The sequence below is a fragment of the Blennius ocellaris genome (genome assembly GCF_963422515.1).
Source record: "Blennius ocellaris genome assembly, chromosome: 15".
Taxonomy (NCBI): Eukaryota; Metazoa; Chordata; class Actinopteri; order Blenniiformes; family Blenniidae; genus Blennius; species Blennius ocellaris.
In genome coordinates, this window is record NC_137664.1 from 6,709,485 (window position 1) to 6,732,492 (window position 23,008).

At 41.3% G+C, this 23,008-nt stretch overlaps 1 protein-coding gene across 1 annotated transcript; it reads right to left on the reverse strand.

The window, feature by feature from the left end:
- Nucleotides 1-261: 261 nt before the first annotated feature.
- Nucleotides 262-16,941, reverse strand: lhx5 (LIM homeobox 5; the record flags this gene model as incomplete). The annotated part of the gene is made up of 5 exons (XM_080509685.1): nucleotides 262-611; nucleotides 10,399-10,564; nucleotides 13,310-13,587; nucleotides 14,490-14,713; nucleotides 16,769-16,941. 5 exons carry the CDS (start codon nucleotides 16,939-16,941, stop codon nucleotides 262-264), a joined length of 1,191 nt encoding a protein of 396 aa, XP_080365811.1.
- Between the last annotated feature and the right edge of the window lie 6,067 nt (nucleotides 16,942-23,008).

The window sequence follows — 23,008 nt, forward strand, 5'->3', positions numbered from 1 at the left end:
TCCAGTTATCCAGGAAGGGATATGCTTTGGAGTATCTACTGGGAAGCAACTTTTTCCTGCAAGCGCTCCCACTCTGTTTCCATCAACGGTGAAAAGCAGTGCGTGATTTTAAAAAGTCCTCCGATAGAAATTTCATCTATACTTTTTACTCAACTTTTTTTGTTTGTTTTTGTTTTGTTTTTGTCTTTTTTGTGTGGATTCATCTCCTGAATTAACTGGGCATTGCGCCCTGCGAATGGTCCCTGTGTTTATCTTTGTCCTTTACCAGGCTGTGGTTTCTCCCATCTCCTGGCCTTGGTGGGACATTGGGGCGCTGTAGCTGGAGTTACTGGCCAAGGAGAATGGAGGACTGGGCCCGCCCCCGTACGCCTCCCCGGGGACGGGCTGCAGGGAGCTGGGTAATCCCGGCTCTGGACTCGGGGTTTCCGCGTGGGAGATCATGTCCGTGAACCTTTGGTCGTCTGAGGGGTGGTGGCCCGATCCCTCCATGGCTCCGGGGCCGGAGCCCAGGATGTAGGGGGACTCGGCTGGAGACTGGGCCTGTGAGGACGGAGGGCCGTGGGGGAAGAAGTCATAGTTGCTCCCTGGTCCGTAGTAGTCGCCTTGGTATTCTGTGGAGAGGACAGGAAAATGCGTGATGGGGTTAGACTTTCCATCTGCTTTGAATACACATAAAACATTCACAGTTCCCCGGAGCAGAGTGCGGTTATACACACACAGCTCCACCCCTACCTAAGTGGTGAAATTGATCATGTCCAATTTCCAACCAACCGGTCTCCAACAGCCTCATTTGAGTGTATAAACAACTCCACACCTCTCCACCTCAGTTCTCTCGCATTTTTACACAGTGCATTCATCTCCCGCTCTCATTCAGCTCCCAGCCATGCGTGCGCCGCGATGGATTCCCCTGCTGAAACTTCTAGATTTGGATGAGGAATTCCAAAATGAGATTTCCAGCCTCCCCGCAGTCCTGCCAGGCCCTGTCAGCTGCATCCCTCTGTCAGGTCTGATGCAGCTCCCAGCGCCTCACTGGGCTGTAGTTATTCCCTGAGCTACGCCGATCACTCAGCCACATTCGCACCTTTCAATTCAGCAGAGGATACATGTAGAAAATCTCTTCATGAGCAATTATTATCATTTTTTGTTGTTATCTGGTGACTTTTTATTGGAGATTTTGTCTGACCAACTGTCTGAGAAAGGTCAAAAGTCTGGATGCTTATACATCAATGGCGTCTTTCTTCACCCTTTATCATTTGTTTTTGCATACATCATGAATGATGGACATATTTCAGGTCACTACCTGCTGTTTAAATAACAAAGCTGATTGAAGAGAAAATGTCTTGGTGTATCAAACAATTCATTTCATCCATAAGGAATATAGAAATAACAACTTGAAATATTTTTTCCCCAAAAAGTTAATATTTGACTGCTATAACTAGAATTTTTTTTTTTTTTTTTTTTAAAGTACATGTTGGATAAATAATTCAATTCTTACATTCTTTCTTCTTTTTGAAAATGTCAAGGGTGATAAGAGTCAGTTTAATAAAAAAAAATAAAAATAGATAAGGTCCTGTTCAAAAACAAAGAGTATAACGGACACAACATGTACTAGCTATATATAAAAAGATTTACCACATTATTACATTTTGTTTTGTTTTAATAAACAAAATAAAAAGCCCAAATCCAGAGTCATTGGTCAAATTATTAATTGTTTACATGAACAACCAACCAACCAACCAAAGAAACAAACAAACAAATAAATAAAAAAAACAAAAAATGAATAAAAATATAAATTCCAAGCAGCGAATTCCAATATCATCATGAAACACACTTGGAGCACCACTATATATTGCTTCATTGCTTCAAGTCATCATTGTAGCTCGAGAAGAAATGTCAGGTATCAGCATCAATAAACATTTTAAAGTAAGCTAGGAGATATTTCGCTCAAGTGTTGTGACTGAAATAAACTAACTTACCTCAAAATGCATCGGTTACATCTCAACCAATTAAAACTCCAGAGCAAAGTTTGCACCCAAAAAGACCTTATTTTCCCTGTACATTTTCCTTAACTTTTGACTTGCTGTATATTTTTTCATTTGCTTCAAAGTGATGCAGCAAAACAAACAGAAATGAAAGGAAGAGAGGAAAACTGACACATTAATACTTTAATCCGTCCCCCAAACGTGTAACTTTCACCGGAATTCCCACAGAAAATCTGACACTGACTGGCATGTTTATCCCTCGACAACGTTTCCAGCTTCATTCTCATTTATGAATCTTCAATGAAACATTGTTCCTGCTGCTGAGCGCATTGAAACAAATGGAAGCCTTTATATTGTCTGTGTGACTATGAATTGTTGCAGTTGCTGGTTGTTAATGAGTTGCTCCTTATTTTGGTCGATAGCTGATCAACCTTTGAAATTTGCGAATGATCTGAAAGCATTGACCAATAAGCAGACGACAGATTAAAAATAGATGCATAAATGAATGGATGTGATGAGGAAGCGACCGACATGTGTTTATGGTAAAGCTTTGGTAATCTACAGCAATATTTTGTCAAGCCTGTAGCTACTGTTTTCAAGGGACTTTCCTCAAGGAATAAACTCCATGCGGTGTCAGGACAGATGATTTTAACTCAACTGCCTGCAAACAACTAGAGTACCTCTGTCCAATGTGACCTTCCAACCAAAGTATGAAGTGAGTGGATTAGCTTTTTGTCTGATATCAACTCTGTTCTTTCCTACTATCCTTTAAGTCTTGACTGGTTAAAATAAAAGCCCTCACTTTTGTTTCTGCATTGCTTTTTTTTTTTTTCTGGGTTTTTCTCTAAAAAAGACCCATGAGGCTATGTTGTAATTGGCAATATGTAAATAAAAATGAGTTAAATGTAATCGATCGGTAGTTAACTTGAAAACTACAGTCGCCTCCTGCTGTTCTCACGTTCGCAAACTCACCCATAGTTGCCAGTCGGTCCCGCTGACAGGTGAAAACCAAAAAAAAAATCACTTCAATGTGAAACGCATAACCTGAGGCCTGACATCGTAGACGGTCGGATCTATGATGCCGCAATTGCACAATATTGTGTGATTTTCACGGATCCGACGAGCTCCCGAAGGTTTCCGAGGGTGTGTTCACACATGTCACGTTCGGTCCGATTAAAGCAAACCCCCGGGGCAACTGCTAGCTTTGTTTAGAGAAGTGTGAAAAACAAGCAGACTGAGTCAGTTCGAAAAACAGCTCTCAGACAACTTCCTAACAAAGTCTAATGTTTGGGCTGACACCGACGCCCCGGCTGTTCAAAATCCCACAGCAATCGTCCAAAACCGTGTTGCCAATAAAGCAGCAATGTTGTGAAGATCGCGGCGTCGTATGTCTTGTTCACGCATTTTGTGAGCACAAAGCCAGTCTTCCTTTTGCAATTTCAGTCTAGTGTCTGGGTGAGGAGCCATTGAACTATCGGCTTGTTAGAGTGAAAATTCTTTAAGCCAGCAACAGCAAATAAGCTGTGATGGTCAGACTCACTAGATGTTTCTTTCTCCCTGTGCACAGAACACTCCACACTCAGCTAAGTCTGGATTATTTTTTTTTTTTTTTTTTTGGGGGGGGGGGGGGGGGGGGGGGGTTTGCATTGTGAAAAAAAAAAAATGATTGTTGCTATATACTGAAGTGTTATAGCCGAGAGAGGAAATCCCATTTTAACGTCCATTGATCCATCTATCTTCTATTCTCTTTTTTTTTCTTCGGGTCGCCGGATCATCAGGGAACCAACAGATACAATCACTCATGCACACACTCACATACAGTCAGTTTCGGGGCACTCATTAATCATAAAATAGGACTGTGGCAGGAAGGCAGGGACGCTGAATGGACATCAGAAGAACATGGAAACTTCACACAGAAAGGCTCTAATGCACCATGGCGCACGCTGGATATTTCCCACCCACAAACTTTGACTTGCACTTTGCTGGTAAATCAGCTCTTTACTCAGTGGACCATTAAATCAGCTAATTGAAAGGACAAACTCAATAAAACAACCGCCTGGAAATAGACTGAGACAATGATACAGTTACCAAACTCTAAATTAAAAAAAAAAAAAAAAATTTAACAGAAGGCTGATCTAATCATGAAATAATCAGTTAAAAAGACATTCACTTTACAATCATTCCCTTTTTTTTTTATAGAGCTGCACGTAAACATAACCACAGCCACTAAAATTGCAAACAGACTTCTGTAGTGCTGATATGGCTGAAATCTAGCTGCTAACTTTCAACCATATTTGCGTAGTAAACCGTTCTCCGAAGCTATATTTCACGCAATTGTTTATCGTTTTAAAAAAAAACGGAAAAAAAAAAAAAAAAAAGCAGCCATAACAGGATCCATTCACTCCACATGTAGCCAATTATTTTGTACACTGTTTGCATCCATTAACAATTACAAGCCTCCGCCTGCCTTCTGCTTCACACCACTTCGAGTTCCTCGTTCCTTATCCCCTCAGTTAAATCCATTCTGTTGCAGCGCCACCTTGAACTGAGATCGATGGCAGACTTCATCCCGGTGCCCCAGATGTTGCGATAGCATTTCTCCACTCGCTGCCATATGTTCCTTTCACTCCTATTTCAGCCCGAACACAGAGCAACCAGGAACTAACAGGTTAGACATTCAGAAATCCTGCCGCCTGGTTATAACACCTACATTTATTTGCGTTCGCATTTCGCTTTTGGAAGAGAGAAACGGCGGGAGATGACGTGACTTTCACAAACAGGCTCATTATTTGGTCTCACAAAACAGGCCCCTGCTCACTCAGGCGACCTTGAGGATGAAGCAAGAAGCCTGTGTTGTGCTTGCATGCGTGTTTGAGAGGAGGAGGAAGGAGGAGGAGGAAGGAGGAGGAGGAAAGAGGAGGGATTGGGGGAGGTAAGGGTGGGTGTTGAGGGGAGTGATAGCTCTGCAAACTATAATTACACTCACACATGCAGACACGTCGTGCCACACAGGCATTCCTCCGTCTAAACAGAGTCTGAGGAGCAGCGAGCTCAGATGAAGGCGAGCAGGCCGGCCAGAGCCATTGCCGCCACCGTCACCGCTGCTGCTGCTGCTGCCACACAAAGGGGTGTGAATAGCATCGTGCAAAGAAAGCAAGAGAGCTGAGAGTGAGGGATGAAGGTTTTCTCTGTTTTCCCCTCCCACTCCCTGCGTTGCAGCCTTGACGGCCTCGGTTTTATTGTATCCTCAATGCCGGGGCTCTTCAGGTAGACGTGCAGGAGCTGTATAGAAACCACAGCTCTCAGACTGTCCATCAAAAACAAACTGCCGATGTATACACAAATGGCAGGTGCACCTGTGTTTTTTCCTCCAGTTGATATTGTGTCGTCGCCGTGTTGCTGCCTCCCGCCAACCTTCTTTTGTCTCAGCATTAATGCGAGGGAGCAGCTTTTGTCAAGTGGACTTCACAAGGCTTTTCTTTTTTTCCCCCTCTTCTTCTCTTTTCTGAAAGAATATTGATTCGATATCGATTCACCCACTGGAGATTCTCTTCCAGCAGCACACGTGATCAGAAAGGAAAACAGCTTATCATCTCATCCGCAGTTCATATTCACTTGTGGAAACCAGCCGTGTCCTGCATGAAGCCTCCCGCCACGCCGACCGACACTTTTCAAGATCGAATCTGCAAGTTTCTCCTGAATTCAACCCTTCTTTTGACCGAGGCTTCGAAAGAGCAGGGACATGTTATTTTGACCCCTTTAAAACAGCTGACACATCTAAAGTCGTGACTGTGTTATTGCTATAAATCTGGGGTGTCGCACACATTTTTAGTTCAGGGTCTACATAAAACAGCACAGTTTGTTCTCAACTGGACCATGCCAGTGACATGATAGATTGACTTAAACTCGTTTTCCCTTAAGCTTTAATAGAAAAAGACATCATGAGAATGGTCATTTTGTGCACTTTTTTTTTTTTATATTAGCTAAATCTATTATAAACAACGTAAAAACCTTCTCCACCAAGCGAATGTGTGAAAAAGCCTCCCGTCTCTCTTTGGAGAACACAGGACTTCTGCAGCCGATAGTGTGAATTTGTTTTTCCCCACAAACTCAGCCTCATAGTATGACTTTAATAGTAATGCTATTCCGCCAGCAAGGAGGTCGCTAGTTTTCATTGTTACTTTCTCTGCTGCATCATCGATTTTTCCAATTTCAGTATTGTTGCTCGGTGACATGCAGTCAGGGCAGGCAGTGTCGGCAGTGTCTACCCAAGGCTGAATTGAAATGAGGGAAATATTCGTTTTGATTATCTCTTTTAATTATAAAATAATTAATTGTTCGTACTTTCATGTCAATTTGGGGTGCAGACGCGCCGCAATAGTGGTTTCAGCACCGCAGACAGCTCAGCCGTCAAGAGTTGTTTTCATTGTCTCTGTGTTTCCAACATAAACAACGGCTGCGCTGCAATGTCATGACCTATATCTTGTTGGGAGAGTCTGGAGACTGCTATTGAATAATTGTTTAAATTTCTTTAATGGTGTTTTACGATCTTGATTTTGTTAGATTAACACTTGCCGGCCAAAACATATTGTCATGTCATGGAGCTGATCGCTGCAATGCATCTTTATTTGGGGTTATATTAGGATTGTTAGTATGTTGGTAATGATCGTGTTGTGTTGTGTTTTTGCTGCTTAGTGGTTTAGTTTAATATTTTGAATTTGGCAACCAGGAGTGATGAGGGTTTTCTGTTATAACAAATTTTTATTTTCTTCCACCATAAACTTCTACAGTTATGCGGGCCATCTCCATTTGACCACAGGGCCAAATAATGACTGTGCTATGTACTACACGGACATGGAGGAATTGTGGGTGGTGAATATCTGACAATTAGAATAGAATTGTCATTTAATCCTCAGGATAGAGAGTATATCAGGTCCAGATACGGTTAAAATAACATCCCTCCTTCTTTAACCTGTGAATCAACTGTCGTGTTCATTTTTGGAAACTGGCTCGCGAGGTTAGTGGAATCCGCTCATTTAATTTACTCTAACAAAACAAAGGCCCTTTCCAGGGAACTGCATCTGTTAACCCAATGACACAACCTGCCGCAAATCTCAGCGAGCCACATTTCAGAGGCATCAGTGATTGGAGGAGGGAAGACTGATTGGCAGGTCATGATTGCGGTGTTGCCACACTCCCTCGCTCTGCTTCAACCAGGTAGGATTAGTATAATTCAGTCAATTAGTGGTAATCAAGTGAGCAAAGCTTTATATATGGACAAGTGGATTGTCATTTCATTGACTGGCACTGGCAGCAAAGACAGTAAGGTCACTGAGGATCCATGTGATGTGCAGTTTGGCACCACAGTAGTAGTTCTTTGAATATGAGTGCAAGACTGGCCAAGATTTCTTTAAACACTGAACAATACGATGCAACCCACAGCATGCTGTATCCGCAGTTTACGTTCTCACACGAGGAAAGTCTCTAAATATAGCTTGCAACTGCTGAACTGGTTACATGAGTGTTTATCAGTTAAATATGTAAAATCTGTGTTTGTCTTACATTAACCTCTAAAATAAATATGCGGTTTAATGAAATAAATATTAGTTTTACCATCCAATCCTGTCTTCATTAGTATGATTCTCTTCCTTTCAATGTTTTCCACATCAATGTAGAGAAAAAAAACCCACAATCAACTATCTGACACACACTACCAAAATAATTAAATAGACCTGGAGTAGCTGAGATTTACGAGTGTGGTTCAATTTGTGAATCCAAATTCTGGTAGTTTGATTAATGTTTGTTTGAAGCATGAATGAAGCACAGACCAAACACAGATAAGAGCTTCAGAAGCAGCGAGAGTCGAGAAATTCTGAGTCTGACACAGCAGCTCTGCAGCATGTGTTTTCATCAAGCAAATATGCATAGAAATATGAAGCATGGAACCTAAGTTTGAGTCATTTGGGCATGTTCTACTACAAAAACTAGCCAAGTATATGTTGCAAGTCGCCTTGATAAGTTGAGATGACCCGTGAAAAAAGAGCAGGTACAAAGTCTAATCATTATAAATACGAATAGGAACCATAAAAGTCTTGTTTTATAACTTTGGGCATGACCTGGGAACTGCAATACGAGTGTGTAACACACTCTAACGTTGTCCCTTTGAGGAAAATACATCAAGTCAACATGAAGCTCCATCTTGAATAGAACTAATAAGACACAGATTTTCTTGTGCAGATTAGCGGAAGATTCCAAATAATACTGGTGTGTCGAGGAGTTCACAGTGTGGGATGATTATAAACAAACACATTCCAGGCAAATTAACGTGATTTCTGTTGAACAAAAAAACAGTTTTGTTCTACTTTTTAACCCCAAATATTTTTCTTATTCTTATTTATTTATGCTTTCTCTCTTGGAAAAGCATAAATAAAACAGTAAACAACCAGACTTTGCTTTAAAGTTATACTATATTTGCATTTTTTTGTAAGCTGAAGATGTGTTGTTGCAGATCCTTATGTGATTTTATCCTTTTGGACCTGTTGAAACACCGTTTCTTCAATTATTCAAGGTAAAAATTAGCATCTTAGCTAAATTGGAAATGACCTTTGAAGATTAAAACTAAAAAGTTGTGCAAGAATCTAACAAGCGCGAGCTCATTTTCATGATGTTTCCTGTTCCTCAAGACTACAAAACAACCTATACAGACTTTTTATGGAGAGTTTCAGAAACTTTGCTGAAAGAGATGGACACTCAGATGTTGTCATCAGTGAGGATTTATGCAGTAAAATCTCAATTTGATTTAAATCAAAATAGATTTAATGCCAAATGTTACAATTAGTGCTCCATAATCTGCTCTTTGCATTTCTATTTTTTTGAATAAACAACAGATAAATCACATTTAATCACTCATTAGAAATATGTGTGTGTGTTTTTTGTTGAGGTGGGCACTGTCTTCTGCCATCATAACTCTTTGGACACTTGTCTGCTGTATTTCATACAAACTGCTCTGAACGCAACCAACAATCATAATCTGTTGAGGGGGTTGCAACTTTAACCCTTCATGATTCAAATTTCAAACCCACAGGAGTGAGGGTGCGTTTCCAAATGCAGACTACCTCCAAGCAACGTTGGTGTTTACAGTTGATATTTTGAGGTTTCTAAAATAACAGATACATCAACATGACTTGTGTCTTTTGAGCTCAATTTCACACCATACCTTAAGTATGTCACCCATGCTAGATTTGCTTTTGTTTGTTTTTTCTTCTTCTTCGCAGTGCAGCATGTGACGGCAGGTTTGATTTACTCTTGAAAGCTCTGACTCACAAAAGTTGTATTTGGATCGGTTACCAAAAGATTCATAGCCTCTTTATGCAGCTTCTAATGCGTTCCTGACTGGAGTGAGCTGAAGGTTCAACTTAAACACTAAATGAACCTGGAGAATGTCCACAACAACTACACTCGCCTTGAGAAGTATTATACTGTAATGTACTGTGTGTGTGTGTGTGTGTGTGTGTGTGTGTGTGTGTGTGTGTGTGTGTGCGTGCGTGCGTGCGTGCGTGCGTGCGCGTGCGTGCGTGCGTGCGTGTGTGTGTGTGTGTGAATGAAGAAGAGTAACTTGCTCTGTTGTCTGTCCCCACAGTGATTGATGTTATTTAATAGAATTAAAGTATATGAAGTGAAGTTTAACAGAGCTGTGTGGACTTTTCTATCCACGCTGGAGGCGAGTGCAGACTGCTGATGTCTTGGAGGAGTCTGGGCACCAGTACATAATGACTTCAGTAATACTTGTAAAACAGAGGAAAATACACCTGAAGCCGACTGAATGTGATTTGGATGGATCATTAATTTGTTGACAAGAACGAGCAAAACCAAGGAAAACAAAGAATTTAATATCTGCTTGAGAATTTGAGCTTGCTCTAGGTTTGGGGGGAAGTAACTGCCTCACAATGCAAATGTTTACCTTCACTCACATTTTCCTCATTCATCACATGATCGCTGACTCTTTCTGATGACAAAAATGTGCTTAAATCTCGGTGTCCCATAGTATCAGTATTTAGTCATGAACATCTTTATCGTGGAGGTATTGTGAAATATCATTTTAGAGCCAATCTCTCCCCCTTGCCGCTGGAGTCACAGCAGATATATAATGTTTATGTCATCTTCTTGCAGCCCGATAGTGCACCTTCTATAGCTATCAGCCTCGCTCGGTGCTGCAATTCAGTCGCACATTTTCGAAGGCGAGCATAAACCAGAATACAGCCATTACATTTGCTCCATACTAGCACATTAATATTGCACAAGGTAAAGAACCTACAGGCATGGGTGATGTAGTGTATTTAACATGGCAGCAAAAAACAAAACAAAAAAAAAAAAAACCATGAGCTAAATGTGTATTGTCACAGCAGTATTCCCTTACCTCCGTAGTAGCCATAGGCACCCGGTCCTAAAATATCTGGGTCCTCCAGCCTGCCTCCGAGTGGCCTCATCCTCCTTGGGCCCCTGAAGAAAGCGTGCCGCCGGGCCCCGAGGGCACTGAGCTGCTTCATCCGTCGCTCTTTGGATCTTCTGTTCTGGAACCAAACCTGTGACGAACCACCGGGTCACAGTTATTAGCTGATCTCAGCCGCTCGTGAAGGGTTTAATTTAAAGTTTGCATTTGTCTTTTTTTAGATATCCACCAGTCACTCCTTTCAGCTCTCAGCTTAAAGATTAAAGTCTACAAACCAGCACAAGTCACTTAAGAGTTGGATTTTGCACACACGCACATAAAAAAAAAAAACCACATGGAGCAGAACTGATAGGAAGTCAAAAATATATGAATATGAATATGAATATGAATGCGCTCGTCCCCTGAGCTCACATCATTGATCTATTTCACTTCATGCTCACCGTTACAGAGTTTGTGTTGAAGCCACAATTCATAGCCAAATTTTCAAATGCCGTCATTGACTCGAATTTTAGTTTTCATCTTTCAAATGGCTCTCATATACTCAAAAAGTGAAAACTATTTCTTACAAATGACAAGAAGTACTTGCCGCTGCCCTATTATGATCCCGCTCCTCTGATACCTCTGCACCTGTTTTGAACTGTATTTACCTGATCACAATTAGTTGTGCCCTCTCTCAGTTCTGAATTAATTGAGCTGTGAATTCTCAAAGCTCAGCATTGTTAACGGCTCAACCAACTCCAAATGTTGAACTGTGAAACATGCCGTGAACAGAAAAAAAGGGTTAAAAACTTGATTTAGGATGAACATTTTTTTGAAGGACTGTGTAATAGAATCTGCATTTGAACACCATACTTTAGTGCTGGAGGATGAAGTCGGATATTAGGAGAAGCACAAAGATGCAGATTAACATTTTGCAGTCATGTAGACGCTTCCCAGTGACGTAATATCATCCGAGCACACTCCAGTACAAGCTTAAGTAAACTGTAGATCAGAGTATCTCCACAATTAAATAAGCTTTCTTTAAGTAGGGACAAGGGAGGATTTGGAAATGGCAAAAACTGCACGCCATATGGAAGAATGCCTTTGCATTATAAGCACATAACACATCTTGTTTCGCCTTTGCATCGCTGCTGCATAATGATGTATGTTCACACCAGAGGCAGAATCCCACTGTGCTACAGATTAACAAAAACACACATACATGCAAAGAAAGAGGAAGAAGGGAAAAAAAGACCCAAAAAAAAGAAAAAAGAAAGAAGCTAAAACCACTTAGGCTCTGCTCTCTGTGCTCCAGCAGCAAAAGCAACACCTGCTTATTGAGAACAATCATCTAACTGTAGGCTACATTTTTATGGAAATGCTTTTGCTTCCCTTGAGAGAGCGTTGCTTAGGGATTACATACAGACGCTGGAGAAGCAGCGTGGCTCACAGGGCTCCCCGCGTTGAGAGCAATGGTATTTAACACACACTGAACGAGCAGGAAGGTGACGAAACACAGCCTCCATTTTGGCTCCGAGCTACACACAGGAGGGTGGGGTGTGGGAGTCAGCAGTTGGTAGGAGGGGTGGGGGGTGGGCGTAGGGGGTGGGGGATCAAGGACAGACTAACTGACTCACTGACTGGGTGAGTTATTGATTAGTGGGCTGATTGACTGATTGATTGGGCTGGGTTGATGCACATACACACACACATACATATGGTGTGTGTGTTTGTGTGTGTGTGATATAGGCAGTGGAAAAGCAGGCTGCAAGTGAGTAAGAGCGGAGAGGTGGGAAAAGGGGAGGGTGGTATGTAAATCTGTGAAATCAGCGATAATTACAGTGAGTGCACAAAAAGCCACATCACAGTTGGCAGAGATGGTGCTAATCATCCTGACACAGTCTGCACCCAGACACCGCCTCTGTGTGGTGTGTGTGTGTGTGTGTGTGTGTGTGTGTGTGTGTGTGTGTGTGTGTGTGTGTGTGTGTGTGTGTGTGTGTGTGTGTGTGTGTGTGTGTGTGTGTGTGCGAGAGAGAGAGAGAGAGAGAGAGAATGAAAAGACAGACACCACACAGTCAGAGTGAGATAGACACAGAGAGGTCCAGAGCTGTTTACGCTTGTGTGTCATTGCACAACATGTTTGTATCTGGGGTTCCTATTGCAATTTGGCAAAACACAAAGCCAACCTTATACTAATTTGAGGGCCGTGCCATGTGGGTTATTACTGAAATAAACACCTGTCTGCACAAATCAAAACTCCTCTAACATTTGTTACATCTGTGCACCAATAAATTGAATTATTGGAGTTTCGAGACAAAGTGATTCTGTTGGTTTTGAAAAATAATGTGATTTGAAAATAATCCCTTTTTAAAGCTCCACATTATAAATATGAAGAATATATGACTTTAGAGGATGAACTAATGGATGTTTTTTTTGTCGTTTCATTAAATAAATAAACAAAGAATGGCTTCAAGACGTGAATTTAACATTAAATACAAACATAAGCTCTTCTGAATCCATTTAATTAGCCATTAGACTGTTCTTTTTTTAATTATTATTATTATAGTGAACACGTTAAAATGCAAATACCCTCTCTTTGTTACCTGTACAAGGGCAGTTATTATCGTTTTATAATTACCACTTAAATAAAATATGGGCCTAATAAAAGCACACAACATGAGACTACCCAAATTCGGATCTATATCCTACTAATAGTCCACATCATGTTTTGACATCTCTCTAATAGATAATGGGGCTTTCAATTAAACGTCTGCCGCGTTTCAGTAAAATTAAAGGGTGATTTCACTGATTTATAATCCGTCATTTGTGTGTAATTTGTCTTTGTCTGTGTGGATCCTCCCCTCGCTGTCACAACAGCAGCACTGCAGCCGGGTCTTACCTGGATGACCCGCATGTTCAGACCCGTCTCCTGCGCCAGCTGCTCTCGGATGTGTCGGGTCGGCTTCGGCGTGGCCACAAAAGCCGCCTTTAACGTTTCCAGCTGCTTGGCCTTGATGGTGGTCCGGGGCCCCCGCCTCTTGGTGCCCGAGTTCTGCTCCTCATTCTCAATATTGTTCGTTTCCTTATCTGAGGACGTGGAATTGTCCGTCTCCTTTATGTCGTCCTGTATTGGGTCCTGCAGATCCGGTGATAAACTCCTATCTGTACACGACGACACTGTGAAGGGTGGAGGAAAAAAAACAAAACAAAACAAAAAAACAAAAAAAACAAAAACAAAACAAGAGGAAGGTCACGATCCGAAATGTCAAGAAGGAGGAAGAGGAAGGGGAGGAGGGTCCTGGTTTAATGAGTCATGGACGCACAGAGGAGTATGCATCCAAAATACGCAATAAACACTCAGGAAAAAAAATCTAAATTAAAATAATTAACCAGCCCAGAATTCGATTTAAACGCATTTTTTTGCACCCATGTGGAAATTTTTTTTTCCCTTTTAAAAATTATGTTTTATTCAATTGAGTGACACAATTTGAACTCAAGTTTGATGCAAATAGCGACAACAAAAACACACAAAAAGAGAAACAAATATATCTTTTTTCAAAATAAATGTTGCCGAAAAATGCTCTGATTTAACAAAGAAATTATCATATATAAATATAGGAGTTCTCTAAAATCAGGAGACCGTGAAGCCCTCAGTAAGAGTCGCTACTGTCCTCCAGACTTTTTTTTTTTTTTTTTGTATAATAAGAGAATGAAGTGGGAAAAGGAGATGACAAACCCACTCATCCCAGTGGACCTTGACGTACAATAACAGAAAGCAATTGCTCTGTAGGAGGTAAATATTGAAACTATTCGATCTCACAAGACGGTGACCCGCTCTCCGTGGACCACTGAAGACGACTAACAAAGCATTTTTTTTAATACATGTCGCTTTGGTCCCGGGTATTGTCCGATTGGCATTTTATTAATACAATTTGTAGATTAAAAATAAAATCGTTTATCGATATACGTTATTAATAATGCAATTTAAATTCAAGCATTTCATTCAAAGGAATCCAAAAGGATTCAAGAAAATAAAAATAAAAAAAAGACGCACAAGTCCATTATTATCGGTCGCTTACCTGAGTTTAAGTTGACTTCTTTGATGGCTCCGGAGGTCATATAATCTTCTTTGCACACAAACTTGTTTTCGTCTATCACATAGAGTTCCTCTCCCGTGGACAGCTGCTTGTTACACACCATGCAGGTGAAGCAGTTCAGATGAAACACCTTGCTGCGGGCTTTACGCACCAAGTCGTTTGGCGAGATTCCCTGCAGACAGCCCGCGCATTTTGTGCCAAACCGCCTGGATGAAAATGGAAAAATATCAGTTTTGTATTTGATAAGAAGAAAATATTTTTTACCCCCCTCTCAAGCCACTCATCTGTACAAAGAAATGACTGCATATTGACACAGGGGCCTGACTTTTAAAATTACATTTGCATATGGTCAGAAACCACTTGGATGTTTTTTTTTTAAACCAAATACAAACAACAAAAATAATAGAATTCCAAATATTGTGATGGATTAGTGAGAATAAAGACATCGAACTGTAGTGCGAATAACGTATCAATTGCGAAATGGAAAAAACCCCAGCAATAATAATAATAATAATATTAATAATAATAATAATAATAATATTAATATTAATGATAATAGCTTCACTGTTTGAGTTATTATAAAACTAGTAGCCCTATTTCTTATTTTAATGAAGTAATAAGCAAATAAATGTTTCACTTCCCCTGTATAACAGCAGTATTCAGAATGACGGTGAAACTAATAAAATGAAATATGAAAAAAAATGGGGGGGGGGGGGGTTAAGTGGAGATGAAAAAACTGGCAATTTTGATGGAGGTACTCTGACAATAACCCCACGCAAAACGTATTAGTGACAATCAACACATTGTTGCCAAGGATATATTATAGGATTAGGCAGAGTAGGAGCATCTTAGCGTGAAAATCTTCTCTTAATCCATATTCACCCGCTTAAATACTGGGTGGGAAGACTCATCAATTTGATACACAAATAGACCACAAATAAATTCGGTTGAATCCCCCCTCGATGCTTTGAGAACGTGCGTTTGCGTGCAGGAGAGGAGTAGAGAAGTAGGAGGAGGTGTTTGTTTTTTTGTTTTTGCTTTTGAAATGAGTGAGAAAAAAAATGCGTTAGGGTGGTGTTTACAGTTTTTTTTTTTAAGTGGGTGGGGTGGTATCACCTGCTCTGATGCTTCTTTTTTTGTCCCTGCATATGAGGAGTTTAAGACGATACTGGAGGTTCACACTGGGCCTACACCTGGGTTTTGGCTCGACCCTGTCGGGGGTGCAGAGCTCGAATCCTCCAAGGCAGGCAGTCGTGTTTGGAGGAGCATTGTTTTAACACTAATGTAAGCTTGTCTCTCCATTTGCAATGGTATCGCTTCACTGTCCCCCCCCCCCCCCCTCCTCTTTCACATGCATGGCCAAGCCTCCCCCCCAGCGAAAAGGGCACAGCTCTACTTACACAACAAATGGACACATTAGGGTGATTACTGTTTCGCCTGGCTAATGGCTGGGCATTTAAATCCACTGCTTGATGGGACCTGCGGTAATATGATGGCCAAGGCCGAGCGAGGCCAATAATAGTCGGTCCCAACAAAAGGCTGATGTGTCTTACATGTCATTAGACAATTTGAGGGGAAAATAACTCACACATACACATGAAAATGATGCTAAGAGACAAACAGGGACTTCACTTATCACTCAATTACCTGAAACACTTTTTGGGCATTGTGAACCGGTTAATAGTCTAATGGCTATTTCTCTGTGTGTGTATGTTTTGTTTGTTTTTTAAGTGTGGAGCTGGAAATAGATTTAGGAGGAAAAAGAAGCTAATCACTCAATACACGTGGGTACACAATTAAATAAAAAATGGTGGACGTCTTTTGTTTTATTGTTTAGGACCCAATTAAAGGCCAAACGCGCCATCTGCCCATCGTGTTTCACAAAACAAATCGATATCGACAAATTGTGTTCTTCATTTGTGGTGTAAGTCATTTCTAAATTCTAACTTTTAAGACATATTTTAAACAACTCAAATCCACTTGCTGATAGATAATAGTGATCTAATGTGAAAACCTAAAACCCTGAGCATTCTGATTCTAACTTTATGTTTGAGTTTGTAAACGAAAATAATATTTGTTTGTTGTCATTTTCTGTTTGAATATCATGAATCCCATTTAATCCACGGGAATCTTTTTCCCCCCCCTTCGTCTCAAAAACAAAACAAACAAACAAAAAAAGTGGCGTTAAGTCGCATTTTCTTGTGAATGCTGGAAACAAGAGCACAGTTTCGGCGAACTCTGCATCCGGACTCTGAGTTTACCTGAAAAAGTCCATTTTGCAATAGAGCTTCCCGTCTCTGGAGAAGCACTTCTCGGTGAGGTTGCAGTTGCAGTCGCAGCACTGGACGCACTTGGCGTGCCAGGCTCTGTCCAGCACGTTGAGGAGGAAGCGGTCCAGGATGGGCCGCTCGCACCCGGCACAGTGGACCATCATGTCGCCGGCCTGCAGGACGCCGAGAGCCGACCTCCCCGCACGGACTGCGCTGCTCGGACTGGGGCACCCCGGCTCTACGGGGAACAACGTCTTGGCTCCGGGGAGGTGCGCTGTCAGGCGGAAAAAAAAAGAACGAAAAAAAAAAAAAAAAAAAGAACCGTCGTAAGGGGGGAGCCCTTGCGATGAAAGCGTAGAGAAGTGACAATCCTCGGGAAGTGGTTATAGTCCTGGTCCTGTTTGGCTCCTGTCCTGCTACTTGTCACAATCCACAATCCAGAGCAAAGAGGAGGAGAAAATTTCAGCTGCACCAGCTGGTGGACTGCGTAACAGACAGACTAGACATTTTTTTCTCAGGAACACAGTTATAAAATCATTATTTTTTTTTCTCATACGTGTTTATTTCAAATTATTCATCTCCTCGTTCATGCTTTGTTTTGGGTCCAGTATTTTCCTTCGGGCTCACCTCACGTCCCCACTTTCACGTCGCTGTGCCTGGGTTATCACGAGGTTTTGCCAGCGCGACGCGCATCCTGCTCGCAGATTGGACGACGCCCTCGTTAATTCCCGTGCCAGGACGGCCAATCACAGAGCAGTTGTTATGGTTACACGTCCATAGCTGTAGCCTCCGAGCGCACCCGGAGCGCACGACGCGCGCACAAGAAATACCTGGGCCGTGGATGCAGCGCGCGCTTCCAGTGGCACCGATGGAGGCCAGCCGGCGCGCGGAGGGCTTCACGGTGAGGTCACGCAGGCACCACTGGGGAAATATAGAAGAAAATGCATCAGCTGCAGGTTAGACTGTGCGCCCCAGAACCATTCTGCCACATTCATGTCGGATCTTACAACTGGAAATCCACAAGAGAAAAAAAAAACCAAAACGTGAGGGTTAGGAAATACCTGTACAACGAGCGCGGCGCTGCCACCGAAATGAATCTGAATACATGTATTGGGAGTGGGAGTAGACGAACAAGGGCTAATGCTACACAAGCCTTATTATAATGGTCCGGTGACAAAACGCTCCTGCATCACAGTGTGGCTGCGCGGGGCGGACAGAGGGGGGGCGGGGGCGCGGGGCCTTTTCTCATGCAGAAAGCTATTTACAGGGAAATGCGATGGATTAACTGGAGCTCATCAATAGGGAAAAGCCTGGTCACCCGGTGCTTTAACAGAGTGGCCACCAATCGAAGGGAATTTCAATATTTACCAACTGCCTAGTTCTGTTAGTTGCAGTTAAACAAACACGTACAAGAGCTAATTCGCCTGAGCGAGGCGTTTTAAAAGCATTTTCTCACTTTCTTTAAGGGTGATTCATATGGATGACATTAGGTGTCAACCTTGACTCATTTTCTCGAATTGCAGGTTATTCAAGAAACCACTTGGGAAGGTTAACACACAGAGAAACCTATCTATCTATCTATCTATCTATCTATCTATCTATCTATCTATCTATCTATCTATCTATCTATCTATCTATCTATCTATCTATCTATCTATCTATCTATCTATCTATCTATCTATCTATCTATCTATCTATCTATATTTGATGTCCTTTTCTACCTTAAGTTTGTTATTGTCCTTGGTAAATGTATGGGGAATTAGAAACATGATCGCAGTGAAAAAACATTTATTTTTTATTTTTTACATATGGTTTTAAAAATAAAATAAAAACAATTATTCAATGAGAAAAATGTCCCTATGACTTATGTAATAGCAACTTAAGTAAAAAGGTACAAGGGATAAAGACAAACAGGTACGCTATCATGCAACCTCTTTCTTTCTTTCTTTCTTTCTTTCTTTCTTTCTTTCTTTCTTTCTTTCTTTCTTTCTTTCTTTCTTTCTTTCTTTCAGTGTTCCTGCTTTACTGACATGCTAAGCTGTTAACATTATTGGTACACTGCGAACATTATAGAGATTCTCTGCTTCTCCGCTTCAACACTGGGGTATGATTAAGTGTTTTCCGATCAAAATAGCGTGCAGATTTCTCCTAAATGCAGCTGTGGGTTAAGATGGCAGTTTTGGGTCTTTTGTTGAGACAAGGTTGCATTAGTTTCCCCAATTATCCCAGCTCCAAAACACAGCGACCTTTAGTCTATAAAAATAAGAGACAAGATCAGGAGAGAGAGAGAGAGAGAGAGAGAGAGAGAGAGAGGAGAGAGAGAGAGAGAGAGAGAGAGAGAGAGAGAGAGTTGGGGGGGGGGGGGTAGACAAAAAAATAGAAAGAAAGTAAGCCCACGGTGGGAAAAAGAGCATGTGAGGCAAATGCATCCTAGAACCTCTTGTTTGAATGGAGCTATGTTTTGCATCCACACAATGAATTACAAAAAAAAGAAAGAAAGGAAGTGGGTAGGCTGGGATGTGGGTTGTTTTATGCTATTCTGCTTTCCTGCTCACACATCCAGCACCACATCCTTACCTGTAGAGAGAGAAGAGGGAACTGTCCATGGTACCAAAGGCACGAAGCACCAAGGACAGCAACAGGCTTTCTTCTTTTCACCAAGAAATGTACATTATATTGGTCACAATCAGTTTATGTCTGTCACGTGGACACCATGTGCATTTTAACTGGGTTCTTTTTACATTCTGGTTCTTTTTACAACTGGCATGTTGGACCTTAATCCATTGATGCAGAGGCAGGATCTTACTTATTTGAATATACCATGCAAATATCAGACATATAATGTCACTTAGATAATGAGGAAAACAAAAATCTGTGGCCTCTTGTAAACTTAGGAGACATTCCTACAACACACGGTGAACATTCATCTATAAAATATTACATATCCATTGAATTAAAACAAGAAAATGCAAAGTGTGGATCAATTACCCACCTTGGAATGCATTTGAAGTTTCAGTGCATCCAGAGCTTGTTCATGACTTTCTGCCTTGTCTTGTCTGTATGAATTTTTTTTTTTAGAGAATGCCTCTCACAGGCTTAAGTGATGAAGGATGGATTATATGTCATTCAGTGTGTGAAATAAAGATCAGAAAGCCTTCGATTTCAGTAAATGTTATGGAGGAGGAACTCATAAAAGAATCCAAATCGGCCTGAAATCATTCGAGAAATTTATACGAGCCATTTTATAAAATAATTCTTGTTTATTTTTATTTATTTATTTTGTGTGCTTGTTTTTTGTGTGTTTTTTTTTGAAAGAATGGAAACTTTATTAGTGCACCACAACTGTTTTCAACAGCGTAAACAACACATAGCCTTTTTTCAAGGACCAATATATGAAGTGGTTTGAGCATCATTTCCCTTTTCTTTACTAAGAGGTCTTTATGAAACATCTCTGCAGTGCAGTGCAGCATCTCTATCTCTCCCTCTAAGTATTTCTTTTTTTAATTTATGATGCACAGGGAGCAAAGGCGGCGGTGATTTAAACAACACAAGCAATGTCTGCAAACCCTGAACCTTTGTTTTTTTTTTTTTCCCCTCCAGTACAAGATTCTACAAAATGCACACACTCAAAATGATAGGAAAAAAAAAAAAAAAAGGTTAATGTGTGCACTGACTGGATCTCGGAAAAATCTTTTTAAAACAAGCAAGTACTAATTTTCTGTTGAAGTAGCCTGGTGGTTGCTGTGCACAGGGAGCTAAAAAAAAAGCCTGAAAGGAAAAAGAAGCAGCAGTGAATAGAAACATAAATCCGGGGTGGGAAAAAAAAGTGCATAGATATGATACGAGACATGGAGGGAAACAAGAAATCTGTCCCTATACCCCAAATTCATCCCCCCCCCCCACCCCCCACCTTCCCTTGCGCCTCTCTCCTCCACTCTGCACCATGACAGCCCAGACACCTGAGCAGACCCACTCTTCTCCTCACCTCCTCCCTCCCCTGCAGCCGCCATGCGGTGTCACCCCAACCCCAAAGGCGTGCGCACACACACACACACACACACACACACACACACACACACACACACACACACACACACACACACACACACACACACACACACACACACACACACGAACATACGTGCTTGCACACATGCACACACAAGACCACCTCCAGGGCCCCTCTTTGGCAGGGCCAGTCCCAAGGGAGAGGTTAGTATGATGGATGTCTGATTGGTAGCCCTCCCTTAGGGCCTCCCTCTCCGTCACCTCTCTGCGCTCTGAATTAAAAGGCCGTTTGTCTCCTCTGAGTCCTCAGCTGTAGAGCGCCGGCCTGCAATTTCACAGCACTCAGAGAGAGAGGGAGACCATTACAGAGGAGGTTGTCAGGGGAGCCATCAGAGCCCGGACACGCCTGAGGGACTCTCTCTTTCCCCTCTATCTTCCCTGCTCCCGTCTCCTACTGCTCAGCACCACCAACACCTCTATCCCACTGGAGGCAGCCGACCCTGCATTCACAAATATATAAATATTCAAGGCCTCGGGTACATTCAAGCATGCATGCACCTATATGCATATAGCCAGCATTTCACACACCTTGCATCTCATACCTATTATTGTCATTTCACATTGAATTATATAAAACAGCTCCTGAAGAGAGGGGAAAAACAACATGTTTATATTCATGTTTAGAAGGAACATATTGGATTCGGTGCAGCTTTACTTGATGTGAAAGGTTCTATTATTTCTAAGCCCACCTTAAATACTAATGTATAGATCAGTGAGCAACCTCACTTTGATATTGCACCAGTGTCTATTCAAAATGTGCTGTACGAGTAAGTTAATTAAAATTATTTGGTGATTTTTTCTTTGTTTTGTTTGATTCCAGTCTGATCCTTGACATGGGGATTTTTGCAAGCTTGCAGTTTTCCATATGTCTGGGTGAGTTTCCTTCTACAATCCAAATAAAGCATTATTGGTGATTATTCTTATTAGCACATCACATGTATATGACAAGGCAAAGTCAAATAAAAATCCACATTTGTGTCCAAGTCTGTTTCACGTCATTCAACACTACATTTAAGTCTCAATTTTAGAATAGATGGGCTAATTGTACTTGAAAATTATCAAACCACAAAAAGGTGAAACATCATTAACAGTCAGTAATTTGAAATATATTTTACAACAAAATTAATCATAACATCTCAAAGGCTTCACACTTGCACATACACAAATGTTTGGACAATTTTAGAGACCAAGATCTATCTAACCTGCCATACATATCTTTGGATTGTAGGAAACCTCAGCACACAGACAACACACACATGCAAGAACATGCAAACTGCAAAGAGAAAAGCCAAAAGCCATCACTCAATCAGTTATTCTTATTGGGAGGCAAGAGTGCTGATCACCATACAAGTATGTAATCCCTTGATTTGAAAAAAAAGTTTAACTTATATTTAACTTATATATATAACACCTTTCATGCAGGTCAATGCAATTTGAAGTCGTTTACTGATGTTCATAGTGTTAATAAGATAAGTAAGAACAGGAAAACATTGACATTTAACCAAAGACAACATGTTCAAGGAAAAACACAGAAAAAACAAAATAAAATTAAAGAACAAAGATAAAAATAAAATGTGATGCACACAATACAGGTTCTGTCTTTCTTGCATTTACGTGATTGTATGAGTAATTCAAAAAAACATTTGAGAGACATTTTTTTCACCCTCCACACACACACTTTGCCAACAGTCGTGCAAAACGGGCACATTTTTTCAGATGTTGGAAGTGCTGGGACCCCCCCCCCCCCCCTCTCTCTCTCTCTCCCTCCCTCTCTCTCGCTCTCTCTCTCTCTCAGTACTTTCCAATTTTCTGTCCTCGTCTGTAAATAGCAAATGGGCTGAACTTATATAACACGTTTTAACCTTAGCAAAGTTTACACTCCCCCATTCACACACCAAGCTGCAGCACTCAGTGCTCGCCCTTCATCGGGAACAACTTGGACGCAGGGGGGTTCAGTGTGTTGCCCAAGGACAGTTCAGTACATAAGCAAGTGGAGGCAGGGATTAAAGTTGTAACCTTGGGATTTGCACCTGAGCCACGGCTACCAGCCTGTGGAACCTAAGCAAACCTCGTTTATACTTATAGATCTCATACTGGAATATCCTGAAAAAAAAACCAAAAAACAGCCAGGTGGCTGTATATATTTATATATATTCTTTAAAG